General features: G+C 40.3%; 1 protein-coding gene and 2 pseudogenes across 1 annotated transcript; 1 reads left to right on the top strand and 2 right to left on the bottom strand.

Annotated features, from left to right (window-relative positions):
* Positions 1 to 8,030: 8,030 nt before the first annotated feature.
* Positions 8,031 to 9,462, bottom strand: LOC102702821. The gene is made up of 3 exons (XM_040521359.1): positions 9,409 to 9,462; positions 9,085 to 9,303; positions 8,031 to 9,008 (listed from the first exon to the last, which is right to left on the bottom strand). Exons 1-3 carry the CDS (start codon positions 9,460 to 9,462, stop codon positions 8,289 to 8,291), a joined length of 993 nt encoding a protein of 330 aa, XP_040377293.1. The 3' UTR covers positions 8,031 to 8,288.
* Positions 9,463 to 11,532: 2,070 nt separating this feature from the next.
* LOC107303495 lies at positions 11,533 to 13,299 on the bottom strand (annotated as a pseudogene).
* A 4,795-nt stretch (positions 13,300 to 18,094) lies between these two features.
* On the top strand, positions 18,095 to 26,060 carry LOC102702535 (annotated as a pseudogene).
* Positions 26,061 to 26,384: the final 324 nt, after the last annotated feature.

Here is a 26,384-nt window from a genome sequence, read left to right as displayed (position 1 = left end):
GTTTAAGGAATTAATTTTAGACACCTGTCGTTCGACGTTGTAAATTGCATGGTCAAATGGGCCATTCTCGAGCAGGCCGGCTCGAGCACGGCTATACTGTTGAGTCAACAGCCCGCGAGAGACCAGGTGCAACCCATTTAATCGTGGCCATGTCGGCACGTATGAGATAGGTCGTGCCTAACCTCACTCCGGATGGATGCCGTCGGCGACAGCTTTCTCCACCACCTCCGGCCACGACGACGACGACGACGTGGTGGAGTGGGAAAGATTCAAAGCAATCCAATCCAATTAATCTGTTTGTTCTTTTGTTTTGGTATAAGATTCAAGCTGCTTTGATTTGGAGGATTGATTGATCTAGGAGGGATAGGTAGCCAATGATTTGGGAATAATTAATTTTTTGTCACTCTTATAAGTGGTGATGACATATTTATCACTAGACTCACATGTCATAGACACATGAGGATCCATATGTTATAGATAGCGAGTCTAGATAAGTCTTTTTTTTTTGTTTGTAATAGGTTTTGAATTATTCCGTGCGGTAATCTTTCATGTTCATGTAGTTCTGTTTTGTCAATACTGTAAAGATGTGTGTTTAAATTTATGCAAATTTATTTTTTGTAATTTAAATTCTAATTTTGACCGGGTCTTTTACCTCCTTCTTAGACTCTAGTGCGCGTGTTTCTTTTTCGTTTGTCCTTTTGACTTTGCTTGCAATGTATCTAGAAAGTTCACTACGAATTGCTTTGCAATTTTTTGGAGGACACTTTTATTTTCAAAGTCTAGCAAGCTTTCATACATACTTTTAAACAGATTTTGGAGAATTTTTGATGGGAGGATAACTTTTTATCTCAACTTGTAGATTCACCCCTCCCTATAAGTGAGACCGGTATTTTATTTCGAGATTTGTTTAGAGAAGATGTGGTCAGCACAGCTTTATGAGTATCTCATTGGAACTCATGCCACTGATGCCATTAGATAATACTTTGTCAGCGTATATCAAGTTGTACTAGTTTATGAGAAAACAGCCCGACCAAAACCGGTGAAATATATTAAGCAGAATAAGGTTTGCAAAAAGTTGGCAATGATGGAAAGGTTAAAAAGAGGAGAGGAAATATTGAAAAGTTTATACCCTATAAAAAATGCCTGATAACGGTAGCTTACAATGAATTTCTCTCTGTTTTTTTAATCCAGAAATAAGAAGCTTTACATAGTAGACAGAATGCAGCTATTGAATGTATGCCAAAAACTTATTTCGCATCGGTTTGATTTGATGGATCGAGTTTTCACATACAAAGCTAAGCAGGTTGTTAGAAACAAAGGCACAAACGAGACACGAATTTAACGTGGAAAACCCTTGCGGGAAAAACCACGGGCGCCAACCGGCAATAATCACTATGATGATATGATTACAATGCAGGGGAAACAATGAGAACTTTTTTCTTCCCGTGCAGACTACAAGAGTATATATAAGGGGAAAATCTAAGAGTCCTAGTAGGATTAGGCGAAAGAATCCTATTAGGAAACTAATCCGACTCCTAGTAGGAAACAACTGGGAGAAACCTACTAGGAAACTAATCCGGATATAATTCCAGTTACAATTCGGATCACATATTTAACAATCTCCACCTTGAGACGAATTTTCTCTTGTAGCATCAAAATCATCAATTACCAATATACACCTCACAGGTCAAATTGATTGCGCGCCAAATAGTCTCTTGGACTATACCGTAACACCAACCAAGCTTGAGCAAAGCTCAAACTTAGTGGCAGGAACTGACTTTGTCATCATGTCAGCTGGATTATCATGAGTACTTATCTTCCATACCTTAACATCACCATCAGCAATAACACCTCGAATAAAGTGATATCTGACATCAATGTGCTTAGTTCTCTCATGAAACATCTGATCCTTTGTAAGGCAAATTGCACTTTTACTGTCACAAAATATATTTATGCAAGACGTAATTCCACAAAGCTCAGTATACAAGCCTCTGAGCCAAATAGCTTCTTTGCAAGCTTCAGAAATAGCCATGTACTCTGCTTCAGTAGTAGATAAGGCAACAGTTGCTTGCAAACTTGCCTTCCAACTAACAGCACAGCCTCCAATAGTGAAAACATAACCTGTAAGCGATCTTCTCCTATCCAAATCTCCAGCAAAATCTGAATCCACATAACCAACAAGTCCATCTCTAGACGTTCCAAACTGCAAACGAGCATTAGAAGTACCACGCAGATATCTGAAAATCCATTGAACTGCTTTCCAATGCTGTTTGCCAGGATTAGCCATGTATCTACTGACAACACTCAATGCATGTGATAAGTCAGGACGCGAACATACCATGGCATACATAAGTGAACCAACTGCTCTTAAATATGGAACTCCAGACATGTACTCAATATCAACTTCTGATTGTGGACAAAAATCTGAAGATAATCTGAAATGTGCAGCTAAAGGAGTGCTTACTGGCTTTGCATCATGCATATTGAAGCGACGAAGGACCTTTTCAATATAACCTTTCTGGCTAAGATACAACTTGCCAGACCGTCTTTCTCTGGTAATTTCCATACCGAGGATTTTCTTTGCTGCACCTAAATCCTTCATCTCAAACTCACTACTCAGTTGTGCCTTCAATTTTGCTATCTCTGATTTGTCTTTTGCAGCAATCAACATATCATCAACATAAAGAAGCAGATATATAATTGAACCATTAACCTCTTTAAGATAAACACAACTATCAAATTGTGATCTTTTGAAATTCTGAGAAAGCATGAAAGAGTCAAATCTCTTGTACCATTGCCGAGGTGATTGTTTCAACCCGTAAAGGGACTTATCCAACCTACAGACAAGATTTTCTTTACCAGGAACAACAAAACCTTCCGGTTGCTCCATATAGATGTCTTCTTCTAACTCCCCATGTAAAAATGCAGTTTTCACATCTAATTGCTCTAGTTCATAATCATGTATTGCAACGATACCAAGTAAAGTGCGAATTGAACTATGCTTCACAACTGGGGAAAACACATCATTGAAATCAATACCTGGAATCTGGCTATATCCTTTAGCAACTAACCTTGCTTTATATCTTGCCTCATCAGTTGGAGATATACCTTCCTTTCTTTTGAAAATCCACTTGCAACGGATAGGTTTCTTCTCCTTTGGCAATTCCACCAATTTCCAAGTATGATTCTTTTCAAGTGACTCCATCTCATCATGCATGGCAGCTATCCATCTATTGCTATCGGTAGAAACAATAGCCTCAGAATATGAAGAAGGTTCTGCATTACCTTCGATTTCTTGCGCCACACTCATAGCATAAGCAACTATGTTCGCTTCTTCGATCAATCTTTGAGGGGCTTTAATATTTCGCCTAGCTCTGCCTTGTGCAATAGAGTATTTTGGTGACTGCTCAACAACAGAAGAGTCTGACTCTTCAATAACCGGTGCATCTTGGTTACTAGCAATATTCTCTTTTTCTGGTACATGTACTGAACTGATCAAGTGCTCCACCTGCACGCTTGCTTTCTGCTGACTCTTAACAGGAACATTAGTAGAAGATTTATCATTCAACATAACTGTTTCATTGAAGATGACATTTCTACTAATCACAACCTTTTGAGTTTCAGGACACCATAACTTGTAGGCTTTCACACCAGAAGGATAACCAAGAAATATGCACTTAATAGCTCTAGGCTCCAATTTACCGTTGTCAACGTGAGCATAAGCAGTACAACCAAATACTTTCAGGTCTGAATAATTAGCTGGGGAACCAGACCACATCTCAATTGGAGTCTTCTTATCGATGGCATAACTGGGTGAGCGATTAATAAGATAACAAGCAGTGGAAGCAGCTTCCGCCCAAAAACGTCTAGGTAAACCTGCATTTGACAGCATACAACGGGCCTTTGAAATAATTGTCCTGTTCATACGCTCAACTACGCCGTTCTGTTGAGGTGTATGAGAAACGGTGTAGTGGCGCACAATGCTTTCTGACCTACAATATGATTTAAATTGCCTAGAACAGAACTCCATCCCATTATCAGTACGAAGGACTTTCACCTTCCTTTCAGTCTGTCTTTCGACCATAGTCTTCCACTCCTTAAATACCAAAAAAGCTTCAAATTTGTGCTTTAGAAAATAGGGCCAAACTTTTCTCGAATAATCATCAACGATAGTCATCATATAACGAGCACCTCCAAATGACCTCTTACGAGCAGGACCCCATAAGTCAGAATGCACATAATCAAGAATACCTTCAGTAGTATGTGTGGATGTGGTAAACTTCACCCTCTTGTGTTTGCCAAAGATACAATGCTCACAAAATTTCAACTTTCCGATGTTTTGTCCATCTAGTAATCCTCTCTTGCTCAATTCTGCCAAACCAATTTCACTCATATGCCCGAGACGCATATGCCAAAGATCGGAATTCGATAATGAATCGGTAACTGCAGCAACATTACCTACTATCGTAATACCTCGTAGATGGTACAAATCGGCAGTTTTAATATCAGCTTTCATCACAACAAGAGAGCCTTTTGTTACCTTCAAAATTCCGTCTCCACCGGAATATCTGTACCCTTTGCGATCAAGAGTAGATAAAGAGATGAGATTTCTCTTTAAACGGGGAATATGCCGCACATCTGATAATGTTCTAATGCAGCCATCAAACATCTTGATCTGTATAGTACCAACGCCCGCAACTTTGCAGGGCGTATTATCACCCATCAAAACATTACCACCTTGTACAGGTTCATAGGTGGTAAACCAATCCCTATTAGGGCACATATGATAGGTGCATCCAGTATCAAGAAGCCACTCGTCACTGGTTTGTACACAACCAGCATAAGCAACCAGTAATTCTGCATCTGGTTTATTATCAGTAGCAACTGCGGCTTTACCTTGCTCTTCTTGCTTACCTTTCGGTTTATAATTTCCCTTGTGCTTTTCTTTGTTCTGTAGCTTCCAACAATCGGAAATATCATGTCCACCTCTCTTGCAGTATTTGCATGACTTATACCTGCCTCTGGATTTTGATCTCCCGCGGTAGCCACTAGAACTTTTGTCTCTTGATTTGTTGTCTGTGTTCTTCTCTTGTTGCCTGCCCCGAACAACCAAGCTTTCTGGTTGTGAGTTAGATCCTTCAGAAGGTACCATCTTCTTCATCTTTTCTTTGGCTTGCAAAACATCATAAACTTCTTGCAAAGTTAGAGTATCACGACTATACAAGATAGTATCTCTGAAATTTGCATATGAGCTAGGCAATGAGCACAACAGAATAAGGCCTAAATCCTCTTCATCATACTTTATCTCCATGGACTCAAGGTCAGCAACAATTTCCTTGAAAGTGGAGAGATGATCCATCACAGACTCATCATCTTACAACTTGTGCAGAAATAACTTTTGCTTCAAGTGCATCTTGCTGGTTAGATCCTTTGTCATGCATATCTGTTCCAGCTTCAACCACAGCGCGGCAGCTGTCTTCTCCTTAAGCATTTCCTGCAAAATATTATTGGATAGATGAAGATGGATATATGCCATAGCCTTACGGTCTCTCTTCTTCTCATCGTCGGACCAATCATTTGTCCTTTTGTTGTTGAATCCATCAAGTGCATCATCCAGATCTTGCTGTGCAAGAATTGCACGCATCTTCACTTGCCACAATGAGAATCTTGTGTCTCGGTCCAAAAGAGGTAGATCATACTTTAAACTCGCCATTGGGAATAAATCCTGAATCTGTTGGTATTAATATGTTGAACCCAAGCAGATACGCGAAACTCCAGTGCTCGGAACGATGCACAATAGTTGATCTGACAACTTTTGGGCACACAAGATCGGGTAAATGTAGCAATTAAATCTAGAAAGAAAAACGATATTGTTACTGTAGCTGTACTATAGCTGCTACAGTAGCGCGGATTGGACGGCACGATCTGATGGCTTGTCCTTGGAACGATCAATTTTTCTCCTGCGTGCGTGCGTCTGCTCCTTTCTTTTTCTTCTGTGCGGACGCGACGTCGAGTCGGAGTCGCCGCCGATTCCGACCTGATCTCGACGGAACGGCGATTCTGTAGATCGCCGGAAAAAGCCCGGTCAGCGGTAGCAACGTAGCGTAGATTAATCTTCGCTGCTCTGATACCACTTGTTAGAAACAAAGGCACAAACGAGACACGAATTTAACGTGGAAAACCCTTGTGGGAAAAACCACGGGCGCCAACCGGTAATAATCACTATGAGGATATGATTACAATGCAGGGGAAACAATGAGAACTTTTTTCTTCCCGTGCAGACTACAAGAGTATATATAAGGGGAAAATCTAAGAGTCCTAGTAGGATTAGGCGAAAGAATCCTATTAGGAAACTAATCCGACTCCTAGTAGGAAACAACTGGGAGAAACCTACTAGGAAACTAATCCGGATATAATTCCAGTTACAATTCGGATCACATATTTAACACAGGTTGACCTGATGTTATATGCATTATTTACGGTGCTTAATGTCGAGGTGCAATATGCTATAGTCATATTATCAACTCAAACAACTCAGACTAAAAAATCATTTCTTTACTACAAAGATCTCAATTACTACAAGGTAATACTTTATGTTACATCGAAATAACGTATCTTCTTTTACTAACATACATGGTGCCATTTGTAAACACCTTAGGTTAGATGATACTATACTACTTTGGGATCCTAGTTTTGAGTTTTCACTAATAAACTTCTGAATATGCAAGTGCAAAAGGGATATGAAACTGCATTTCCCCTTGTCCACATGAAGAAGTTAATCGCCTCATACATCTGAAACCCAGAAGACAACTCGTTCATATGAGAATTGAAGAAGTGAAGAACCTAATTCATCTGATCATAAGCATAGAAGACAACTCGACATTTGAATATCATGGTCCAAAAGAATAGGGTTTACTAGATAAACATCGATCTAGCATAAGAGTACAAGACTATTGGATGTTGTCGTTTCTTGGATTGTCAAAAAAAAAAAACAATTGTATAAATGAACAACATAGTTGAGCATTATCTACTAATCATAGAGTAGAGAAAACTTGTATGCAGACCTGTACAAACACATGCATCAGATCAAATTAAGCAACGACTTTAGAGCCTATTTTACTTTACTCTTGGTTGGTTTGGTTATGATTTGCACATGCCCTGAGCTAGATCAGGAAGGATAAAAAGTTCTGTCATATTCAATGGCAGGTCTCATGTGTTGATAATAATAAGTAAAAGAGCAGTTTTTCTATCCTTGAACCGGTACAATAGATACCACTGTTTTCTACGTAAAATTTGGTATCTTTTAGTATCTAAGATACCAATAGGTACTAAATTTTACATAAAAAACAGTAGTATCTCATGTATCTCCTCGAGGATGAAAAAAATGCTCTCAGTAAAATGGTTTTGGTTTTACAGAAATCATATGAATACGAGTCTCGTGTCATTGCTGTTATTTGTAAGCATTTTGTGATCAGACATGGTAAATTTATTTGGATTTCAGTCAATTTTCCCACAGTTAGATTTGTCCTAGGATTTTTTTTTTTTTTTGGTTTGGGGGGTCTCGAAGGAGAAGATAACTTTCAAAGTGGAGAGCATAATGTAGTTAGCACGGTGTTTGGCGAGGGGTTTCTCCCATTACTTGCAGCTTTCTTCCAGCAGTGAGGTGATTAGTCCGCCTGCATCTTCTTGCACTTTGACTAGCATGGTTGCATGGCGTAATGCAACCTGATTTTGGTTTTGATTTGCTCCCTGCGTTTATGGGTAGCTGTGTATTTCGTAGTTATGGTTTTTTTTGGCAGAAAAGTAGGGAGGGAGAAAGCTGATCTCAGTTCTCTGGTTGTTGGGATCAGGAGTGAACTTTTGCTCCATTCCAGAATGAAGTTTCTTGGATGAACATCGATCAAGCACAACACCATTGGATACAGTCGTTCCTCGTTTGGGATTATCCCAGAACCAAAATAGTTGTGGAGCTGAACAGCATAGTTGAGCATATACTAATTGTAGAGTAGAGAAAACACAGACCTCTCGGTACAAACACATGCATTAGATAAAAACAGAACATATTCATAGGCTAACGTGTCCCATCTTGTTCTCGATATAATTGTCAGCCAAAAGTTAGTACTTGTAACCAAGCACAGAGAACACTGACACTTGTTGCACATTCTCTGTACACATGCAAAAGCCACAAAGCCACAAACCTAAGGAAGAAAATTCTACATTAACTGTGCTAATGCTACATTAAAAGTGTCATTATAATGACATGGGATCCAAATCCCTGAAAGAGCTAGCTAGTCCCAGTTCCCGGACAGCAGCGGCTTCACGTCGGCGACCTCGCCGAACATCTTCACCAGGTCCGAGCACCCCGCGGCGTCGCCGGCGCCTTCGAGCTTGGCTCCGGCGTCCGTCTCGGTCTCCAGCTCGAGCCCCAGCTCCCCCTCGACGTCGTCGGACGCCGCGATCAGCAGGAACTCGCACCCTTCGTAGTTGAGCAGGTCCGGCGGGTCAGCCGGCGCGTACCGGCTGCTGCTCCCGAACCGCCCCTGCAGGTGCGCCGGGAACGCCGCCCTGCGCTTGCTCTGCAGCCCCCGGAATCCCCCGCCGCCGCCGCCGCCGCGCTGCTCGGGGTTCTTGATCTGGATGAGGTAGGACGCCTCCGGCTCCACGTTCATGGCCTCCTGCGGCTCCCCGGCCTCGCCGTCGCGCCGCCGCGCGGGCGCCGGGAGCTCGAGCTTGTAGACGAGGTGGGTGTGGACGCGGCGGTGGCCGGAGTCGTGCTTGAGGATGCGGTACACGCCCTCGCCCAGCGCCCTCGCCGCCGCCCTGCGTCGCGTGCCGCGCGTGGCCGTGCCGTACTCCTCTTCCTTGAGCACGTCCTTGATGTGGTTGACGTCGGTGGTGACGAGCTCGACGTACCCCCAGTACGGGCGGCGGCGCTCCGCCGGGTCCGGCAGGCTCTTCTTCCCCATCACGATCAGCCGGAGCAGCGGCCGCTCCTCCATGTCCACCTCCTGAAAGAACATCGATTCAAAACCTCAAAATTTCTCCAAATGAATTAAATTAAGCTACAACTCTCTCGATGAGAACCTCCTTGCCATGGCCGCCTTCGCCTTCCCCGCCGTCGCCGTGCTGCTGCTTCTTGTGTCCCTCCTTGCCGGAGTCGGGCGCCTGCTTCTCCTCGACGGCGCGGCCGTCGGCGGCGGCCTCGGGGCGGAGGACGACGTACATCCGCTGCACGTCGTCGGGGCTGCGCGCCTCGTGCTTGCCGACCTTGGGCCGGTAGAAGAAGAAGATCTCGCCCTTCTCCTGCACCCACACCACATCGCCATCGCCATGGAAATCATCCTCAAGGTAGCTTGCACTGATCAACCTGTGAAATCAGGCCAAGATGAAGAGAAAGCGCAGACCGACCTGGATGTCCACCCTGGGGTCGGGCCTCGTCTTCGCCTCCTTGCCGTGCCCCATGATGGATCGTCGATCAGCTCGATTCACTGCGCACCGGCCACCGGTGCAGGTGCGCTAGCTAATAACGGAGATAAGTAAGGTGGTGGTGGTGCAGTGGCTAGCACTAGCTAGCTTACGCGTGTGCAGTGACGTGTCGCGTTCCAGAAGCGCCTCGGCGGTCGGCGTTTGGCCGGCCGGCGAGGTCCGATGGCCTGACACGTCGGCGCTCGGCCGGCCAGCCTGGTTGCACCGTGGACACGGCCCACAGCGGAAGGAATCTGATAGGCCTAGGTTGGCCCAAATGGCCCGTGAGTTCTCACGTCTCGGACCATCCCAACAGCTTATCTATCTCATCGTCTATCTATCCATCGTCTATCTAAAAATAGGGATAAAGACTACAAACTAAGCTCTAATAGAACGATTATCTTATCATCTATTTTTAGATGTCATCCATATTAAGAACATATTAAGAGAGAACCTTTATATTTAAATGATCTCTCCATCCTCTAAAGAGATATAAAGGATGTTATGTATGGATGATCTAGTAGAATATAAAGAGATATAAATAATAAAATTTGTTTAGATGATCATCAAAATAAAAATATGGATGATTAGTTATTAGGAAACAGTGTATGATGGCTCACAGATTGGTTAATTCATTGGATGAACGTCAGGGTAAGTCCCGACTTCCAGGATCCCCTTATTATACTATATAATATTTTCTTCGTTTTATATGCATGTATAAAATATCGTCTTTTGCTATTCCGCGGGCGACTGAAAATTTCACGGCTCGTTAGTCGATAGTCCTAGCCATCCTATCGACATAAGATTAGTGCGTTCGAGAGGGAAAGAGTCCGCAGTCCATAGGCTTGATTCAGATCGTACGGTCACGAGGGAATCAACTGACAACCTGATTTTTTTTTCGGTCGACTGACTGCTAGATGGACCATCAAATATGTGCATCGATACATGGATTATATGTAAATTATAATATAAAATTAATATATGTATATTATATATATATAACTTATTGTCATAAATATTTAAATTGCATTTAGAAAATATTTTTATATACAAAACATTATGCATGTTACATCAAAAGTTTATGGTGGAGTCCCCTGTTACCCAGAGTGGCCACACCGCTCGCCCTGCCGGCTCTGATGAACGTGGGTTGTCATCGAATAATTCTTGCAATTTTAAACTAGTTTAACTAGGTATTTATGTCCTTCATATTTTTTTATATGACACCGTTAAATTTTAAAATTGTTCGTCTTATTTAAAATTTATATCTAAATATACAAAATTATAAAACATACTTAAAGTTCATATAATAATAAATCATATTATAACAAATTAATTAATAATTATATATTTTTTAATAAGATAAAATGTCATAGATTTAAAAAGTCAACAGCGTCATATAAAAAATAGAACGAGTATATTTTAAGACTAATATATGGTTATTTAACTTAAATTTGAGCTGATTCTGGCTTATCTACATGGTGAACCATGTCTATCCCCAGCTGCATCTCATGATTTGTTTTCCCACATGAGCAACTATTGATTTTGATTTACTGCTAATGACTACTGCATCCTTCCCAAAACACATCTATCATTTTGGGATTTGAGGCAGCAGCACATCTTGTGTTACTAATACGGATGCTATTTCTCCTTCGAGAATTGCATTCTGCCACAGTTTCACCAATTAAGGATGATCAACCAACAGGAGGTGACGATGTTAACAAAGTTTGTCACCGGATGTCTCGATGAAACGTTCGGATGGAGGCTTTGTTTTGCAGGACGAAGAAAATGAACAAAGAAGTCTTTTTTTTTGGTTGGCTCTCTAAAAATTTGAGGTTATTCGATGCTCAGCTTCTGAAATTTTCTACGTCACAGCTTCTGAATTTTTTTATGTTATGGAGTTTTAGAAAAAACTTTTATCAAATACTCCGTAGATTCTTGAATCGGCCTCTGAAGCCAACCATATCGAGGACAAATGTTAGGACAAATGTATGGTGTTTGAACAAATTGCTCCTGAAATTTAAATTCGGACACAATTCACACAAAGGCTCGATGGCAGAATCCACTTTATATCGATATTCCGTGTCACATCATTATTTTCTCACGCAATTGAATTTTTCAGTGGGTACAAGCAGTTCATTTTCTTCTCTTTCAATAAAAAGAAAAAAAAGAAAAAAGGGAAAAAAACTCATGTCCGTCTGATCGCGATCCGGCGGCTGGCATCAGCTCTCGTTGACTCTCACCTTGCTCCCGCAGCAGCCGCCACCGCCGCCCCTCGCCTTCTCCGCCGGCGCGGCCACCGCGGCGGCGCCGTCGGTGGCGCGGTCGAGGAACTCGCGGTTCTCCTTCCAGACCTCGCCGTCGTCGTACACCTCTTTCTTCCAGATGGGCACGGACGCCTTGACCTCGTCGATGACGTAGCGGCACGCCTCCATCGCGTCGGCGCGGTGCACGGCGGAGGCCGCGACGAACACGCTGGCCTCGCCGGCGGGGACCGTCCCCAGGCGGTGCGCCACGGCCAGCCGCCGCAGCGCGTGGGCGGCGCGGGCCTCGCGGAGGATCGCCGCCAGCCGGCGCCGCGCCATGGACTCGTACGCCTCGTACCGCAGCTCCACCACGCGCCTCCCCTCGAAGCTGTCGCGCGTGGTGCCCTCGAACGTCGCGATGGCGCCCGCCGCCAGATCGCGGACGTGGTCCACGTACCGCGCGATGTCCAGCCGGCCCGACCCCTCGTCGAGGATCTCCACGAGGTCCTCGTCGGCGTCGGCCGCGGCCGCGGCCGCCGCCCCGGGGAGCTCGTCGCCGGCCATGGGGTTGAGCTCCAAGTCGCCGCGTTGGTGGGGGAAGACAAGGTTTGGTGGGGAAGAAGAGTAAATGACGGGGGAAGATAAGGTTTGGTGGGGAAGAAGAGTAAATGACGTCACTGCTGACGTATCCCTCTTCAGGCTGGAACGTGGCTGCTCGGGGTTCTTGATCTGGATGAGGTAGGACGCCTCCGGCTCCACGTTCATGGCCTCCTGCGGCTTGCCGGCCTCGCCGTCGAGCTCGCGCCGCCGCGCGGGCGCCGGGAGCTCGAGCTTGTAGACGAGGTGGGTGTGGACGCGGCGGCGGCCGGAGTCGTGCTTGAGGATGTGCGGTACACGCCCTCGCCGCCGCCCTGCGCCGCGTGCCGCGCGTGGCCGTGGCGTACTCCTCTTCCTTGAGCGCGTCCTTGATGTGGTTGACGTCGGTGGTGACGAGCTCGACGTACCCCCAGTACGGGCGGCGGCGCTCCGCCGGGTCCGGCAGGCTCTTCTTCCCCATCACGATCAGCCGGAGCAGCGGCCGTTCCTTGAGGTCCACCTCCTGCAAGAACAATTCAAAACCTCAAAATGTCTCCAAAGAAAATCGATCTGCAACTCTCGATCGATCATGACCTCCTTGCCATGGCCGCCTTCGCCTTCGCCGCCGTCGCCGTGCTGCTGCCTCCTTGCCGGAGTCGGGCGCCTGCTTCTCCTCGACGGCGCGGCCGTCGGCGGCGGCCTCGGGGCGGAGGACGACGTACATCCGCTGCACGTCGTCGGGGCTGCGCGCCTCGTGCTTGCCGACCTTGGGCCGGTAGAAGAAGAAGATCTTGCACTTCTCCTGCACCCACACCACATCGCCATCGCCATGGAAATCATTCATGCTAAAGCTTGCACTGATCAACCTGTGAAATCAGGCCAAGATTAAGAGAAAGCGCAGACCTGGATGTCCACCCTGGGGTCGGGCCTCGTCTTCGCCTCCTTGCCGTGCCCCATGATGGATCGTCAATCAGCTCGATTCACTGCGCACCGGCCACCGGTGGAGGTGCTAATAATGGAGATAAGTGAGGTGGTGGTGGTGCAGTGGCTAGCTAGGAGGAGCAGGCTAGCTAGCTTGCGCGTGTGCAGTGACGTGTCGCGTGTCCAGAAGCGCCTCGCCGGCCGGCGAGGTCCGATGGCCTGACACGTCGGCGCTCGGCTGGCCAGCCCCGGGTGGCACCGTGGACACGGCCCAAAAAGGAAGGAATCTGAAAGGCCTAGGTTGGCCCAAACTGCCCGTGAGTTCTCACATCTCACAGACAGTTCATGATGGCCCAAACGGCCCTGTTTAGTTTTTAATTTTTTTTTCTAAAAACATCGTATCGAATCTTTGGACACCTAAATAAAACATTAAATATATATAAACATTAAAAATAATTATACAGTATGCGAGAAACCGTGAGACGAATCTGTTATGCCTACTTAGAACGTGATTAGCTATAAGTGCTATAGTAACCAACATGTACTATGGATTAGCGATGGATTAATTAAGACTCAAAAGATTCGTCTTGCAGTTTCTTGGCGAAATCTAAAATTTATTTTGTAATTAGAGTACGTTTAATACTTCAAATAGATATAAAAACTTGATTTGATGTTTTTGAAAAAAAACTTTTTGCAAACTAAATAAGGCCTAATTCCAAGGATGAGCGTCAGGGTCAGTCCCGACTTCCAGGATCTGGTGCGAAACATAAATACCCCGTATTATACTAGTGTGTGTGTGTGTGTGTGTATATATATATATATATATATATATATTATTCTAGTGATATGAAAACCAAAACTGAAAAATAAAATACGGTAAAAAACCTTAAATTAACTTCAAGTTTAAGGTTAAAAGTTTAACTTTTGTCTTAATTGTAAGCCAATTTTTTGGTTGAGGCCGTTGACTTTTTATATATACGTTTGACCTTTCGTCATATTTAAAAATTTATCCAAATATATAAAATTATAAATCATATTTAAAGTTATTTTAGTAATAAATCAAATCATAATAAAAAATCAATAATTATATAATTTTTTTAAATAAGAAGGAGGATCAAACCAAGATTTAACGGCGTTAAACAACAAAATTGGAGGGAGTATCCCAGAAACTTTTCACAAAGTATACCTAGATCTAAAGTTGAGCTCATATGTAAATTTGACAGCCATCTTAAACCTTGGCTCCAGCTACCTTCAGAGGCTAAATCAGGTTGTAGAATATCTTGTGCTCATTGTCTATCTTTCTTTGGCTCATGGATGACGTGGTAGCATTATGAAACACTTATGATTCGCCTTGGTTAATTTTTGGTCTCCAATCAACTTTTCATTAATCATTCACGTGTGACATGCCTTTTTCTTTTCCTTTAAACCATGCAAGCACATTGATAATACAGAAACCTCATAGTGCGACATATATCGGTCGTTTGTTTCGATATAGAGTTTTTTTTACCGTTAAGTATTTCAAGGTAACACCTTTTTAGTGTAAAAGATGTGGCATCGATAAATTATACCTTGAGTTACCAAAAATTTGTACTAAAATTCTTAGTACCTTAAGGTATTTTTAAGGATGATAAAAAACCCTTTAATATATATAGAAAGTAATTAAACCTAACAAAAAAATCTTCACCGTCGATCAATATTTTGTACCGTGTAGCTGTGGTTACGTCTAAGCCAGTGATGTCGTTAACTCATTATTAAAATTTCCAAAGTTGCCAAACAAACCCTAACAAGTACTTCCTCTTCCTCGTTCCATACTAAAACACTTATATCTATCCGTTAGTTAGTTAATATATATCTTTTTCTATATATATAAATTCACTGAAATTCATATAAGACTATAAACAGGAACAGGAACAGAAACAGATCTATCATTTAAGCGGTGGAGCTAGGCTCGAGCTCCCACTACCTCCGTTAAACCTCTGACTAATTTTACATCAAAGACCAATATAAAGAGAGATTAAATCTCTAACTAATTTGTTCTGCCGCTAACTACACATTATTAAATAAAAATCCTGCAGTGCTGACAAAGAGATGATAATTGTTCAGCCTCATGCATGCGGTGACATTGCCACGTACACAAGGAAAGTGATAGCATCGTATATCATTGTTTATTTCTTCTTTTCTAATCTTAAAACAATTTAATTTTATGTTTTAGAACAGAGGAGTATCTATGAATTACAAAAATATTATGTATACAAGAGCATTCACGATGTAATGACTAGAATAATGCCTATTGAATTAAACACTCCTTCCATAGAAAATAACTAGGATACGATGTGACTCTAGTACAACAAATATAGACAACCCTCTATCCATATACGTTATACTAAGAGGGGTCATTTCTCATCCTAGGTTTAGTTTCTATGATATGAAGGGTATAAATTATCATGTGAGATAAAAGATGATGCGACAAGTGAGTTAATGAAGAAAGAGAAAAAAATTGTCTTATATGAGATATGGTTTCTACATAGCACCCAAGAAGATATAATGAGAGAGGATGAATATTAAATTTAAATTTAAATCAGTAGTATTTATGTTAAATTTAAATGTAAATTAATAGTATTTGTAATAGTGATGTCTAGTATTAGTTTCTTTGCTACCTAAACGATATAGAAATTATTGTTTTTACTGCATAAACGATATAGAAATTATAAGTATTATCATTGCTCTAACATATTCTATCGTTGTGCCCATATTTTTCGATTCTTGTGGCAAGGATATCATATATTTTCACGTGAAACTTGAGGCTAACTTTAAAGCAATATCAATTCAAGTTCGATATTTGCGCCAGGTTTGGTCGCACGAATCATGACCCTTTACATATTGTTACGTTAGACATTGCTTAAGAATCTTAGGGTGGTTGAATCGAAGGAAATTTAAGTAGAAAACACGTGTTCAAAGTTGAGAAAACAATTTCTTTACTGGTATGAGTGGAGAATTTTAATATCTCACATTGTCATCCATGTGAAAAGTTACGATTTGCTGTGGTTTTGAAGGAAGATCAAAATGAGTCAAGATCCTGAACATTTTTCCTTAGAAATTCTGCTACAATTATCCTCTATTTATATATTTTTTCTACAAATGTAGATGCTGTAGAAACACAAAGTTATCCTTTCTACGCACATACATACACATACATATACACACATATTCAACCTCTAATTAAAAGCCCCCCAAGATACACATGTTTATACAAGGATTTTCATACCAACAAAGTCATTATATACGTATTATTATCCATGAATAAATCTCTATGCGTTGTTTTATAAGTCTGAATGCTTGATCTTTGTCACTTGGGATCCAAACACCCCTAACATCCCTGATATGGTGAAACCTTTTATTTGTGACGGGTCAAATCCTTCATCTGTGATGACTAGCCACTCTTCAATGCTCAAGTGTTACGGGTAGGAAAGCTTACCTATGACCGACCGGTAGACAACACGTAAGTCATCTGTAACGAGTTAACTATTATAGATGCTCTTATACATGTGACGGGTGATCATCTTAAATAGCTCTAACTCAAACATGTTATGTTTTAACCCATAAGAGATTCATCGTCTGTTATTCGTGTTGATTTGGTACGGCGATCCCTCACGGTTGGCTGGATCTGTTGTAGCGCACGTTTCTTTGTTTGTTTCATTAATCTCTTCCTGATTCATTTGTTTAGTACTAATGATTTCTGCATTCATCAATCTTTATCACATTTCTACATATATCATAGACATAATATCTGTATACGAAACTTTCAGATGCTGAAACTTCTAAATATGTGAAACATATGACACAACAAAATAGTTTTATATTTCCAAATACCATATGTAAGAACTTTGGCTGATTGGGCAAAAAGATTTGTTTCTCATCGTGATCTAATGTTAGCTTATTAATTGGTTAGCTACAGTCACACAACCAAAATTTATATTTTGAGACATAATTTAGAGTTGAATTAGAGTTGTTTTACGATCGTGCAAAAAACATTTGGCAAACTTTCCTCTCAAAAACTATCTTATTTGTCGCAATCGGATCAACTCAAGATTTGTGCAGGATCGAGGAAAAAAAGACCATCTTTTCACGTATGGTTTTGCTTATATGACAAAATTTAAACTTTTAAGTTTAAATTTAGAGTTGATTTTAATATTTCTTCACCGAAGCATATTTTTAAACATTAATTTATCGATATATATATATAAGTTTTGTTTATGAATTATTTTTTTTATAAATATGCCATTTGGATTTTTAATGACAATCACCCATAAAGTTTCTCTAGCACACACGCAAAGCGGAGTCGAACAAAAAAACCTGCTGCAGTATAGTAGCAGTTAGCGTAGTTACACATTTGTTTTGGTATACTTCTATAGGTTACAACGCATTTGTACCATAATTATATTATAGTTATATTTTAAAAGCTTTTCATCTAAAAATTTATCGAATATTTTATAGCTATATTTTTTTATCGTGGCTTATTTTCAATATTGAATTTTAAAGACACAAAAGTTTATCCATAAACCATTCTAAATCATTTTACATGTTTTTTTTTCACGAATTACACGCCCATATATAGCTCAAACTAATTAATTAATCCCCCGTATGATCTGCCTGCCGCCTACGCGTACGCCGTAGAGTATACGGTGGGGCCCACGTACGGTACACGTCACCTGTTACACGTGGCAGCGTTTCGCGCCAAAGGCCTCCCTTTTAAAAGGCCAGCTGCTACTGCTGCGCCGTCCGGCGGTCCGGCCGGCCTTCTCTTTCTCCCTCCGGTCTTCTTCTCCGTCTCCGGCGGCCGGACGTACGGGCATCTCGTGTTTAATTGATTTGGCGGTTTAAGAGCGAGCATGTGGAGGCTGAAGGTGGCCGGCGGCGGCGATTCGCTGCTGCGGTCGACGAACGGCTTCCTGGGGCGAGCGGTGTGGGAGTTCGACCCCGACCACGGCACGCCGGAGGAGCGCGCCGGCGTCGAGCGGCTGCGCCGTGAGTTCACCGACCACCGTCTCCGTCGCCGGGAGTCGGCCGATCTCCTCATGCGCATGCAGGTATAGATCATTACGCAGATTATTAATTATTAATTTGACGTTAATTAGTTCACGTTGGTCTATGTATATATAACTCCTTAAATTTCTTCATTTAAATTTATTATGAATTCATTTGATATGATTTGGTATGAATTCATTTAAATTTCTTCTGTTTTTTCTTCTTCTCCAGTTCGCAAAACAAAACAAGAACCAAACTCGCGATCGAATTCCACCTGTGAAAAAGCTTGGAGGGGACGAGGAGGTCACCGAAGAAATCGCGATGGCTTCGTTGAGGCGAGCTCTGGATGAGTTCTCCTCTCTGCAAGCAGGTGATGGCCACTGGCCTGGCGACATCAGTGGCATCATGACCATCATGCCTGGCTTGGTTCGTATTAATTTAATTATATCTGTGTAGCTAATTACTTAATTCATGGTTAATTAACTACCTCCAGATTTCTAGCTACTTGGTCTAATTGATGTGGAAATTAAATACAAAAAAATTGCAGATATTTGCTTTATATGTCACCGGATCACTAGACGCTGTCATGTCATCGGAACATCGCCGGGAGATACGTCGCTATATCTATAATCATCAGGCAATTTTTTTTTACTACTATAAATATGTACATTGACTTCAAGAAAGTACATCATGGTTTAATCAAGGGAAAATTGCAAAGAAAAATAACCGGAAATATCACCATGTGTTTGATGTTCCCCATGTAAGATGGTTAATTAGTTGTAGATTAGCCCATCCTAATTCAACCTGTTTTGATTTGAACCCCTTAATTTAGAAGCTGACGACACATGTCACACATGCTCCATCTTTTTGGTCGATGTGTTCTTGAGGTTAGCCTAGTCGTTAGACCTATGTTATGGAACTTATAATGATAGAAACTGCTCCCTCTGTCTCTAAATGTTTGACGCCGTTGACTTTTTTATACACGTTTAATCATTCGTAAAGTTATATATATACATACAAGTATACTTAATAATAAATGAAATAATATAAAAATAATTAGTAATTATGTAATTTTTTGAATAAGACAAATGGTCAAATATGTATTAAAAAGTCAACGGCTTCAAACATCTTGGTTTCTATACTCTAGGATATCGTGCCAAGAAATTATCTTCCATAATGCAACTTGTATATCTTGTTATCACATGGCCCACTTGTCTCTCACAGGCATTCTTGTTTTACATAAAGACACCGATTCTTAATCTAGAACCAGTTTCTTCATTTTTATATCTCTCTTCAGTAAATAACATGTCACATCAGCAAATTGCTTACATGACATACCAATATATACAGATAGAAATTATTCTTGAGTCTGCATTGGGGGTGCCCTTACTCGCCGCCACTAGCACGTGTCAGAACCACACGAGCCCATATTATGTTTCAACGACATGGTGCATGTCGCTCTGAATTTGTCTTTCTCACCTTGAATTTGCTGAAAGAGCTAGTTGCCACCTATAAGGTAGGTGCAACTGCTCGTATCTTTTGTTGACCTAAATATTAAAAAATAAAAATTTATGGGTAAATATAGTTGTTTATTGACATGCTGGGCATCACGAGTGAGGATGTCACTACAGTGTTATTAGGCTTAGCCGATGTGAGCTTTGAGACCATGTCCACTAGGACTATATAAAAAAATCAAGGTAAATTATGAGAGAAATTTGCAACAAAAATCATCTAAGGGGAATCTATCAATTAAATTTTGGCTGGCATTTGGGGGTGGTATTTGTAAATTTCTCTTAAATAAATAATTCTTATTACAAAACCGTGCGTATTATTTTCTAAAAGTCCATAAAAATTCAAGAGAAATAATTAATATGCTCAAACAAAGGGTGTTATTTTCAGAAGTCCTCCGTAACAAGAAAAGGGTAAAACACACAAGAGAAACAATTCATATGCTCAAAGAAAGAAAGTAGGTGTAACTCTTTACATTAACCAATTCAGTGGTAGAGTATAAAATGCATTGCATTTTCTGTACTTACATATGTTGTATCACTAATATTTAAACATTTGCATATATATGTAGTGCAGAATGAGGATGGTGGATGGGGTTCACTACTCTTGACCTCAAGCTCCATGTTTGGCACATGCACAAACTACATCACCTTAAGGCTTCTTGGTGAGGAGCCAAGGTGGAATGAGCAATTGGCTAGAGGACAGTCATGGATCATATCCCATGGTGGAGCCACCCTCATGCCACAGTGGGGGAAGATATGGCTTTCGGTTGGTCAGCCTATAATTTCATGCTAAATTAATCCAACATGTATATTATGCAATAGTACTGTATTAATTCTCTGTGGAGCATCTCTAGCTAGAGTGCAGATTATCATATAATCTAGTTTAATTTCTTCAAAGATTAATTATTCAAAAGCCCTCCATATGCCAAAGGGGCTCTGAAACAACTACTCCCTTGAGTATAGAAAATATATTGTGTTTGTTTGTTTTGTACCAAACTTTTGAGACTGACAATAAATAATTTTAGAATGCTAATTTTGAAATACAGCAATGGCATGCATGTGCAGGCATGTTTTGATATGTAGTCTTATAATTACATAAACTTATCGATAACATACGGCCATTTTTAATATATAATGGAATTTGCATCATGAAGACCATACAAAATTAAATTAATGTCATATATATTATTTACTGCAGGAAGTAGCTAGCATTTAGCAAACCTTGTATGTAGAAAAGAACATACATAAGCTAATCAAATAGACATAGGATGCTTAAGTGAAATAAACTTAGCCAAATATAAGCATGATGCTTAGTTAATTTGAATCAATTTAATTCCATGTATTTGTTAAAAAAATCTTTGTTTGGACTTGCGGCAGGTACTCGGATTGTATGATTGGTCAGGAAATAACCCAATTTTCCCAGAACTATGGCTAACCCCACAGTTCCTTCCGTTTCATCAGGTATATAAATATAGTATAAAAATGAAAAACAATGGAGCAATTTAATGTCAAACTTATACAAGACAGACACTTTAAACTATTTAAATCTTTACTATTAGATTGGATTTCACTTGGTAGATCTTCTATGCATGCAGGCAAATTCTGGTGCCTAACCCGCATGGTATACCTGCCGATGGCTTACCTGTATGGCAAGAAGTTCGTGGGCCCCATCACACCTACCACTGTGGCGCTCCGACAGGAGATCTACACGATCCACTACCACACAATTAATTGGGCCTAGGCCCGTAACACTTGTGCCAAGGTAAAAAAAAAGAGTTGGCATTGTTTGGATAGGAGGCAATATAGGCTCATCTACATGTGTGGTACGTCTAGAATTTTAGTTTAAATTGCGGCCCACATAGGTGGATGGTACGAGCATTTTTTTCTAGGGCCAATTGCAAGCGTAATTGGGGTTCCTCTTGGGGAAGGCGTGGCTTGTGAGAATCCACACGCTCGTTGCCACAACCACCACCAATCAGTGGATGACACATTGTGGGGTGGCTCTTCACCCTTCAATTGCACAGTACTCGATCATTGACCCCTCTACCACACCCCACCTATGACCATTGAAGTTTGTGATACTAGGGTATTGGTGATGGCAGGAGGATCTTCTTTGCCCACGCACATTGTTGCAGAATACGGTGTGGACTTTCCTATATAAGTGGGTGGAGCCGGTACTGAGTAGCAGGGTGATAAACAGTATAAGAGGGAGAGCTTTGGATAAACTCACGGACCATATCCACTATGAAGATGAAAACACACAGTACCTTTGCATATGTGCAGTTAACAAGGTAGTGTACCTTATTGCTCAATTTGCACTGTGTTGTAATGTTGGTTTGATTTTTTTCCCTTTTTAGTTGTAGTTAACTAGAGATTTTATTTCAAGGTCATATGAGATTTGCACACATCGATCAATGCTCAAATCGTTGGTTCAGGTTCTAAACATGATATGCTGCTGGGTGAAAGATCCAAATTCAGATGCATTCAAGCGGCATCTCGCAAGGATACCTGATTTCTTGTGGCTTTCAGAAGATGGCATGAAGGCACAGGTTATTAAATTTTATATATTATATACAACAAATGGACTAATTTGGAAGTGGAGCCAGCATAGTTAGGGCATGTTTGGCATGACTCCAGCTTCAGCTTCACATCTTTTAAAAATAGAACCCAACCAAATGGTTTTAGCTTCATGCAAAATGAGAATGGAGTAGGCTGCAGTGATCTGAAAAATAAACTAGAGAGTTAGAGTTGGATTCAAGCAGCTCCACTCCAAACTTCGCTCCTATAGGAGTTGGGAGCCATACCAAACATGGCCTTAATGTGTCCACCATCGATAGTGCCCTAAGTTAGACAAATAAATATTATCTATTAAAAAATTCTATTAAGTACTACATGCAAATGGATAGCTGTACTTTCAGATATACATCGCACATTTTAGACTGTAAACAAGTATAAATGTCTCTCTGTATGATTATATTAAATAGTACATATCAAGAAGACTTCCAAATCACGAGAGTTATAGAGCTAATTTACATATGGTATGTTTTTGTTATAGAAATTAGCAATTTTACCTGAAAATGAAAAAAACAATTGTCATAGATTGTTATCTTAATGATAGGTATATGATGGTTGCTAAAGCTGGGAAACATCATTTATAATTCAAGCATTTTGTGCTACTGATCTTGTAAACGAGTATAGTTCAACTATTCAGAGGGCCCACGAGTTCATGAAAAAATCATAGGTTCAAAACATATACTTTAAGTATCTTAATTTATACTACTTAATAACATAATCATACCTAATAGCATGAATCTTGAAGGTTGTGAGGAATCATCCTGGTGATCAGAATTACTGGCATCGCCATAGATCAAAGGGCTCATGGACTCTTTCATCTGCAGACAATGGATGGGCAGTGTCTGACACTACAGCAGAAGCACTAAAGGTCATTTTTTTTCTTTGTTCCTTTTTGTTGTTGTTGTTACCAACACGGACAAAAGAAATAATCAAATAAGTATATTATCAACCTATTCTTAGTTATTAGTGATAGCACGCCCAAGAAGGTCATGCATATAAAAAAACAATACATATATTGAGTTGTTTCCAATTCATAATTTTTATGTTGTCTACTCTAGAAATCTTATATAATTTCATTTCCAGGCTATGCTGTTGTTGGCAAAGATCTCTAGCAACGTGGTTGGGGATCCAATTGACAAAGAAAGGCTGCATGATGCTATTGATTGCCTCCTATCTTTCGTGGTACAAAATTATTTAAATATAGCTATCAAACATGATCTTGTAATTTCCTTGCATACAAGATTATGACCATGTATACCACTATTTCATCAAAAAAAATGTGTACTACTATTTGTTGTGCTAACCAGGAAGAGGTTAAAAGACAATCTGTATAGCATGCATACTTACATGGACAATGGGTTGGAATATGTTAACATACACAATTTGTTGCCAACTACAAGTACCCAAAATATGAACAAAAATAAAGTTCCAACAAATATGATGATTGTTAGTTTGTTATTGTACCATATTTCAATCTTTTCTTTTTTTTCAGATCTGTTTTGGTTGTACTGCTTTTAAGATGTGTGAAAATCATCTTGTCATGTATCTAATTTCCTTGCAGAACAAAGATGGTACCATTTCTACATATGAGTGTAAAAGAACTTCTTCTTGGATAGAGGTGAGTTTCTATATACTAGTGCCCTAATTTTCTTTATAAACAATGCACATCACAAAAAAATCCATGATTATGATTGTGCCTACATCATAACACAACTAATACAATTTCCTATGTTGCAATAACGTTAGCAAAATGCATTTACTTCAATTATGAAGCCTACATATTCCAGTTGTTTCACAATGCAAGGTTTTCTAGATTTGCCTAGGTTTAGATGGATGCTAGTGAATCAACATGTATACCAATTATATACATTCATCAATGGATTAATCTTGGTAAGGCTGGAAGTCTTATAATATGAATGAAATGAAGGTAGTATTTGATTCAGTGCGTCATTTATGTTCTAGTAAAAAATTATATGGAAGAGTTGGCCAATCATATTTTTTAGTTCTTACAGCCACATGCTGATACCCTGACATATATTTTTCTTTTTATAACATAGTTTCTCAATCCTTGTGAGTGTTTTCCAAACATGATCATCGATTATCCGTAAGTGATACAGAAGTATTTTGTGTTTAGAATATTCTAGTAGCACCTTTTTTCACCATTTCTATAAGATAACTCATGGTTGCTTACATTGTTCCATAAATTGATAGATATCCAGAATGCACCTCCTCAGTTCTTCAAATTATCAAATTATCTGTGTAACTATTTGGATTGTAGATGGAGCAAGATCCAACACCACTACACTGTGCTGCAAAAGAATTAATCAATATGCAATTGGAAACAGGAGAGTTTCCCCAACAAGTAAGTCCCCATACAAGTTTTCTAGGAGGGTATGTTTTATATCGATTCATGAAAAAGTTGAGTTCATTTAGTCCATGACTATTATATCGAAAGTAGTGTACAATACAAGATAGAAAAAAAATATTATATGATGCATCATATGTGAGGAATGGGTTTTAATTCACCTACATTTTCTATTGTGAATTATGGTCATCAAGTAATACATAATATGACTAGACCAAATTACATTATACCACTAATTCAGTTGACTTTACATGGTTGAAAAAAAAATCAAAAGCATACTCAGATAATATAGGTTATGTCAGTGTTACTTGTATGCAGAAACAATGTTAATTGGTACTTGATCATTTAGTGTTGATGTTAGGAACATGTTGGATGCTTCAATCGCTCCCTCTTCTTCAATTACCCCAACAACCGCAACGTATTCCCTATTTAGGCTCTTGGAGAGTACTGTCGTCTTCGATCAAATAGGCATGCATGAACATTATATGGTAACAAGGAAAGGGGTCCATGGCATGGCAAGAAACTCTATGTATGCTGCGGATATATTGATCACCATGTAAATGTTACTCGCTTGTACCTTAAAAAACATGTAAAATATTCTTGCTCCATAGCAAGTAATGTGTGCAATTGAAATCCAACTTGATACTTAGGTGATCAAGATCCATTATCTTGTGAGGCTTGAAGAACAATATCAAAACCCAAACCCTTCATAGAAAAATAGTATATGAAGTGATTTGAAACTTAAACATGCATGATCATTGTACATATGAAGATTAACTCTCTTAATCAACTCTGGAGAAACGACATGCATATTTTATTTTAATTTAATTAGAAGGATGTCATAGATGGGAACTTTTCTTATAAAGGAGAATTAATCATCTTTTATCAAAAACCATGTCATTATTGCTCCACCACAACCTACAAAACAAGTTGTGTTTGTGCGGGTTAGCATATGCACGAGCGTTTACCCATTAGCCTTTTTTGTTGGTGCAAGGGAGAAGGGACTTGGTCCTCTCTCTTAGGGAGTGGAAGTGGGCTGGGCTGATGGGCTTTTGCCCATGTTGGCTCAATCCCTTCAAAAAAATGTTTTGTTGCCAACTCATTTTCCTTTTACAAGCCAAATTACAAGCCATAATTTAAAACATCTTTTGATTTTTTTTTTTTAAAATACTCTTTTAGTATTATTTTTGTTTGGATACTATATTGGAACCTGACCATTTATGATATTCCTTATGTTGCATGTGCTCTGGGTTATGTTAGGAACATGTTGGATCCTTTAATTGCTCCTTCATCTTCAATTACCCCAATTACCGCAACTTATTCCCCATCTGGGCTCTTGGAGAATATTGTCAACATCTTCGCTATAAGAGGCGTGCATAAGCATGGCATGATGACACTGAAAGGTGCCCATGGTATGCCGTGGTGCCAATGGAAGATGTCCATATCATGTTATGGAACTCTTTTATAGGCTATAGTCTACATATATATTGATCACCATGTACAGATTTTACTCTATTGTACCTCTAAAAACAAGCAAAATCTTCTACCTCCATAGCAAATATTATGTAAATGTGATCCAACCTAACATATGTACTTATTAAGACTGGCAAAAATCACTTCATTGAGGCAAAAAAGGTTTCAAAACACAAACTCCTCCTGGAGTAACAGTATATATAGGAAGATAATGAAGCTTAAACATGATTT

Source organism: Oryza brachyantha, chromosome 2, assembly GCF_000231095.2.
Source record: "Oryza brachyantha chromosome 2, ObraRS2, whole genome shotgun sequence".
Taxonomy (NCBI): domain Eukaryota; kingdom Viridiplantae; phylum Streptophyta; class Magnoliopsida; order Poales; family Poaceae; genus Oryza; species Oryza brachyantha.
Note: the sequence above shows the minus strand (reverse complement) of the source record. Positions and strands in the feature narration are given on the sequence as shown.

What these genes read in the sequence shown, in the direction of transcription:
- LOC102702821 (XM_040521359.1), bottom strand. Translation starts at nt 9,462, where the DNA reads ATGGGGCACGGCAAGGAGGCGAAGACGAGGCCCGACCCCAGGGTGGAC. An exon ending in ACCCCAGGGTGGACATCCAG is followed by an intron (nt 9,304 to 9,408) that starts GTCGGTCTGCGC and finishes GTGTGGGTGCAG; the next exon opens with GAGAAGGGCGAGATCTTCTT. An exon ending in AAGGCGGCCATGGCAAGGAG is followed by an intron (nt 9,009 to 9,084) that starts GTTCTCATCGAG and finishes ATGTTCTTTCAG; the next exon opens with GAGGTGGACATGGAGGAGCG.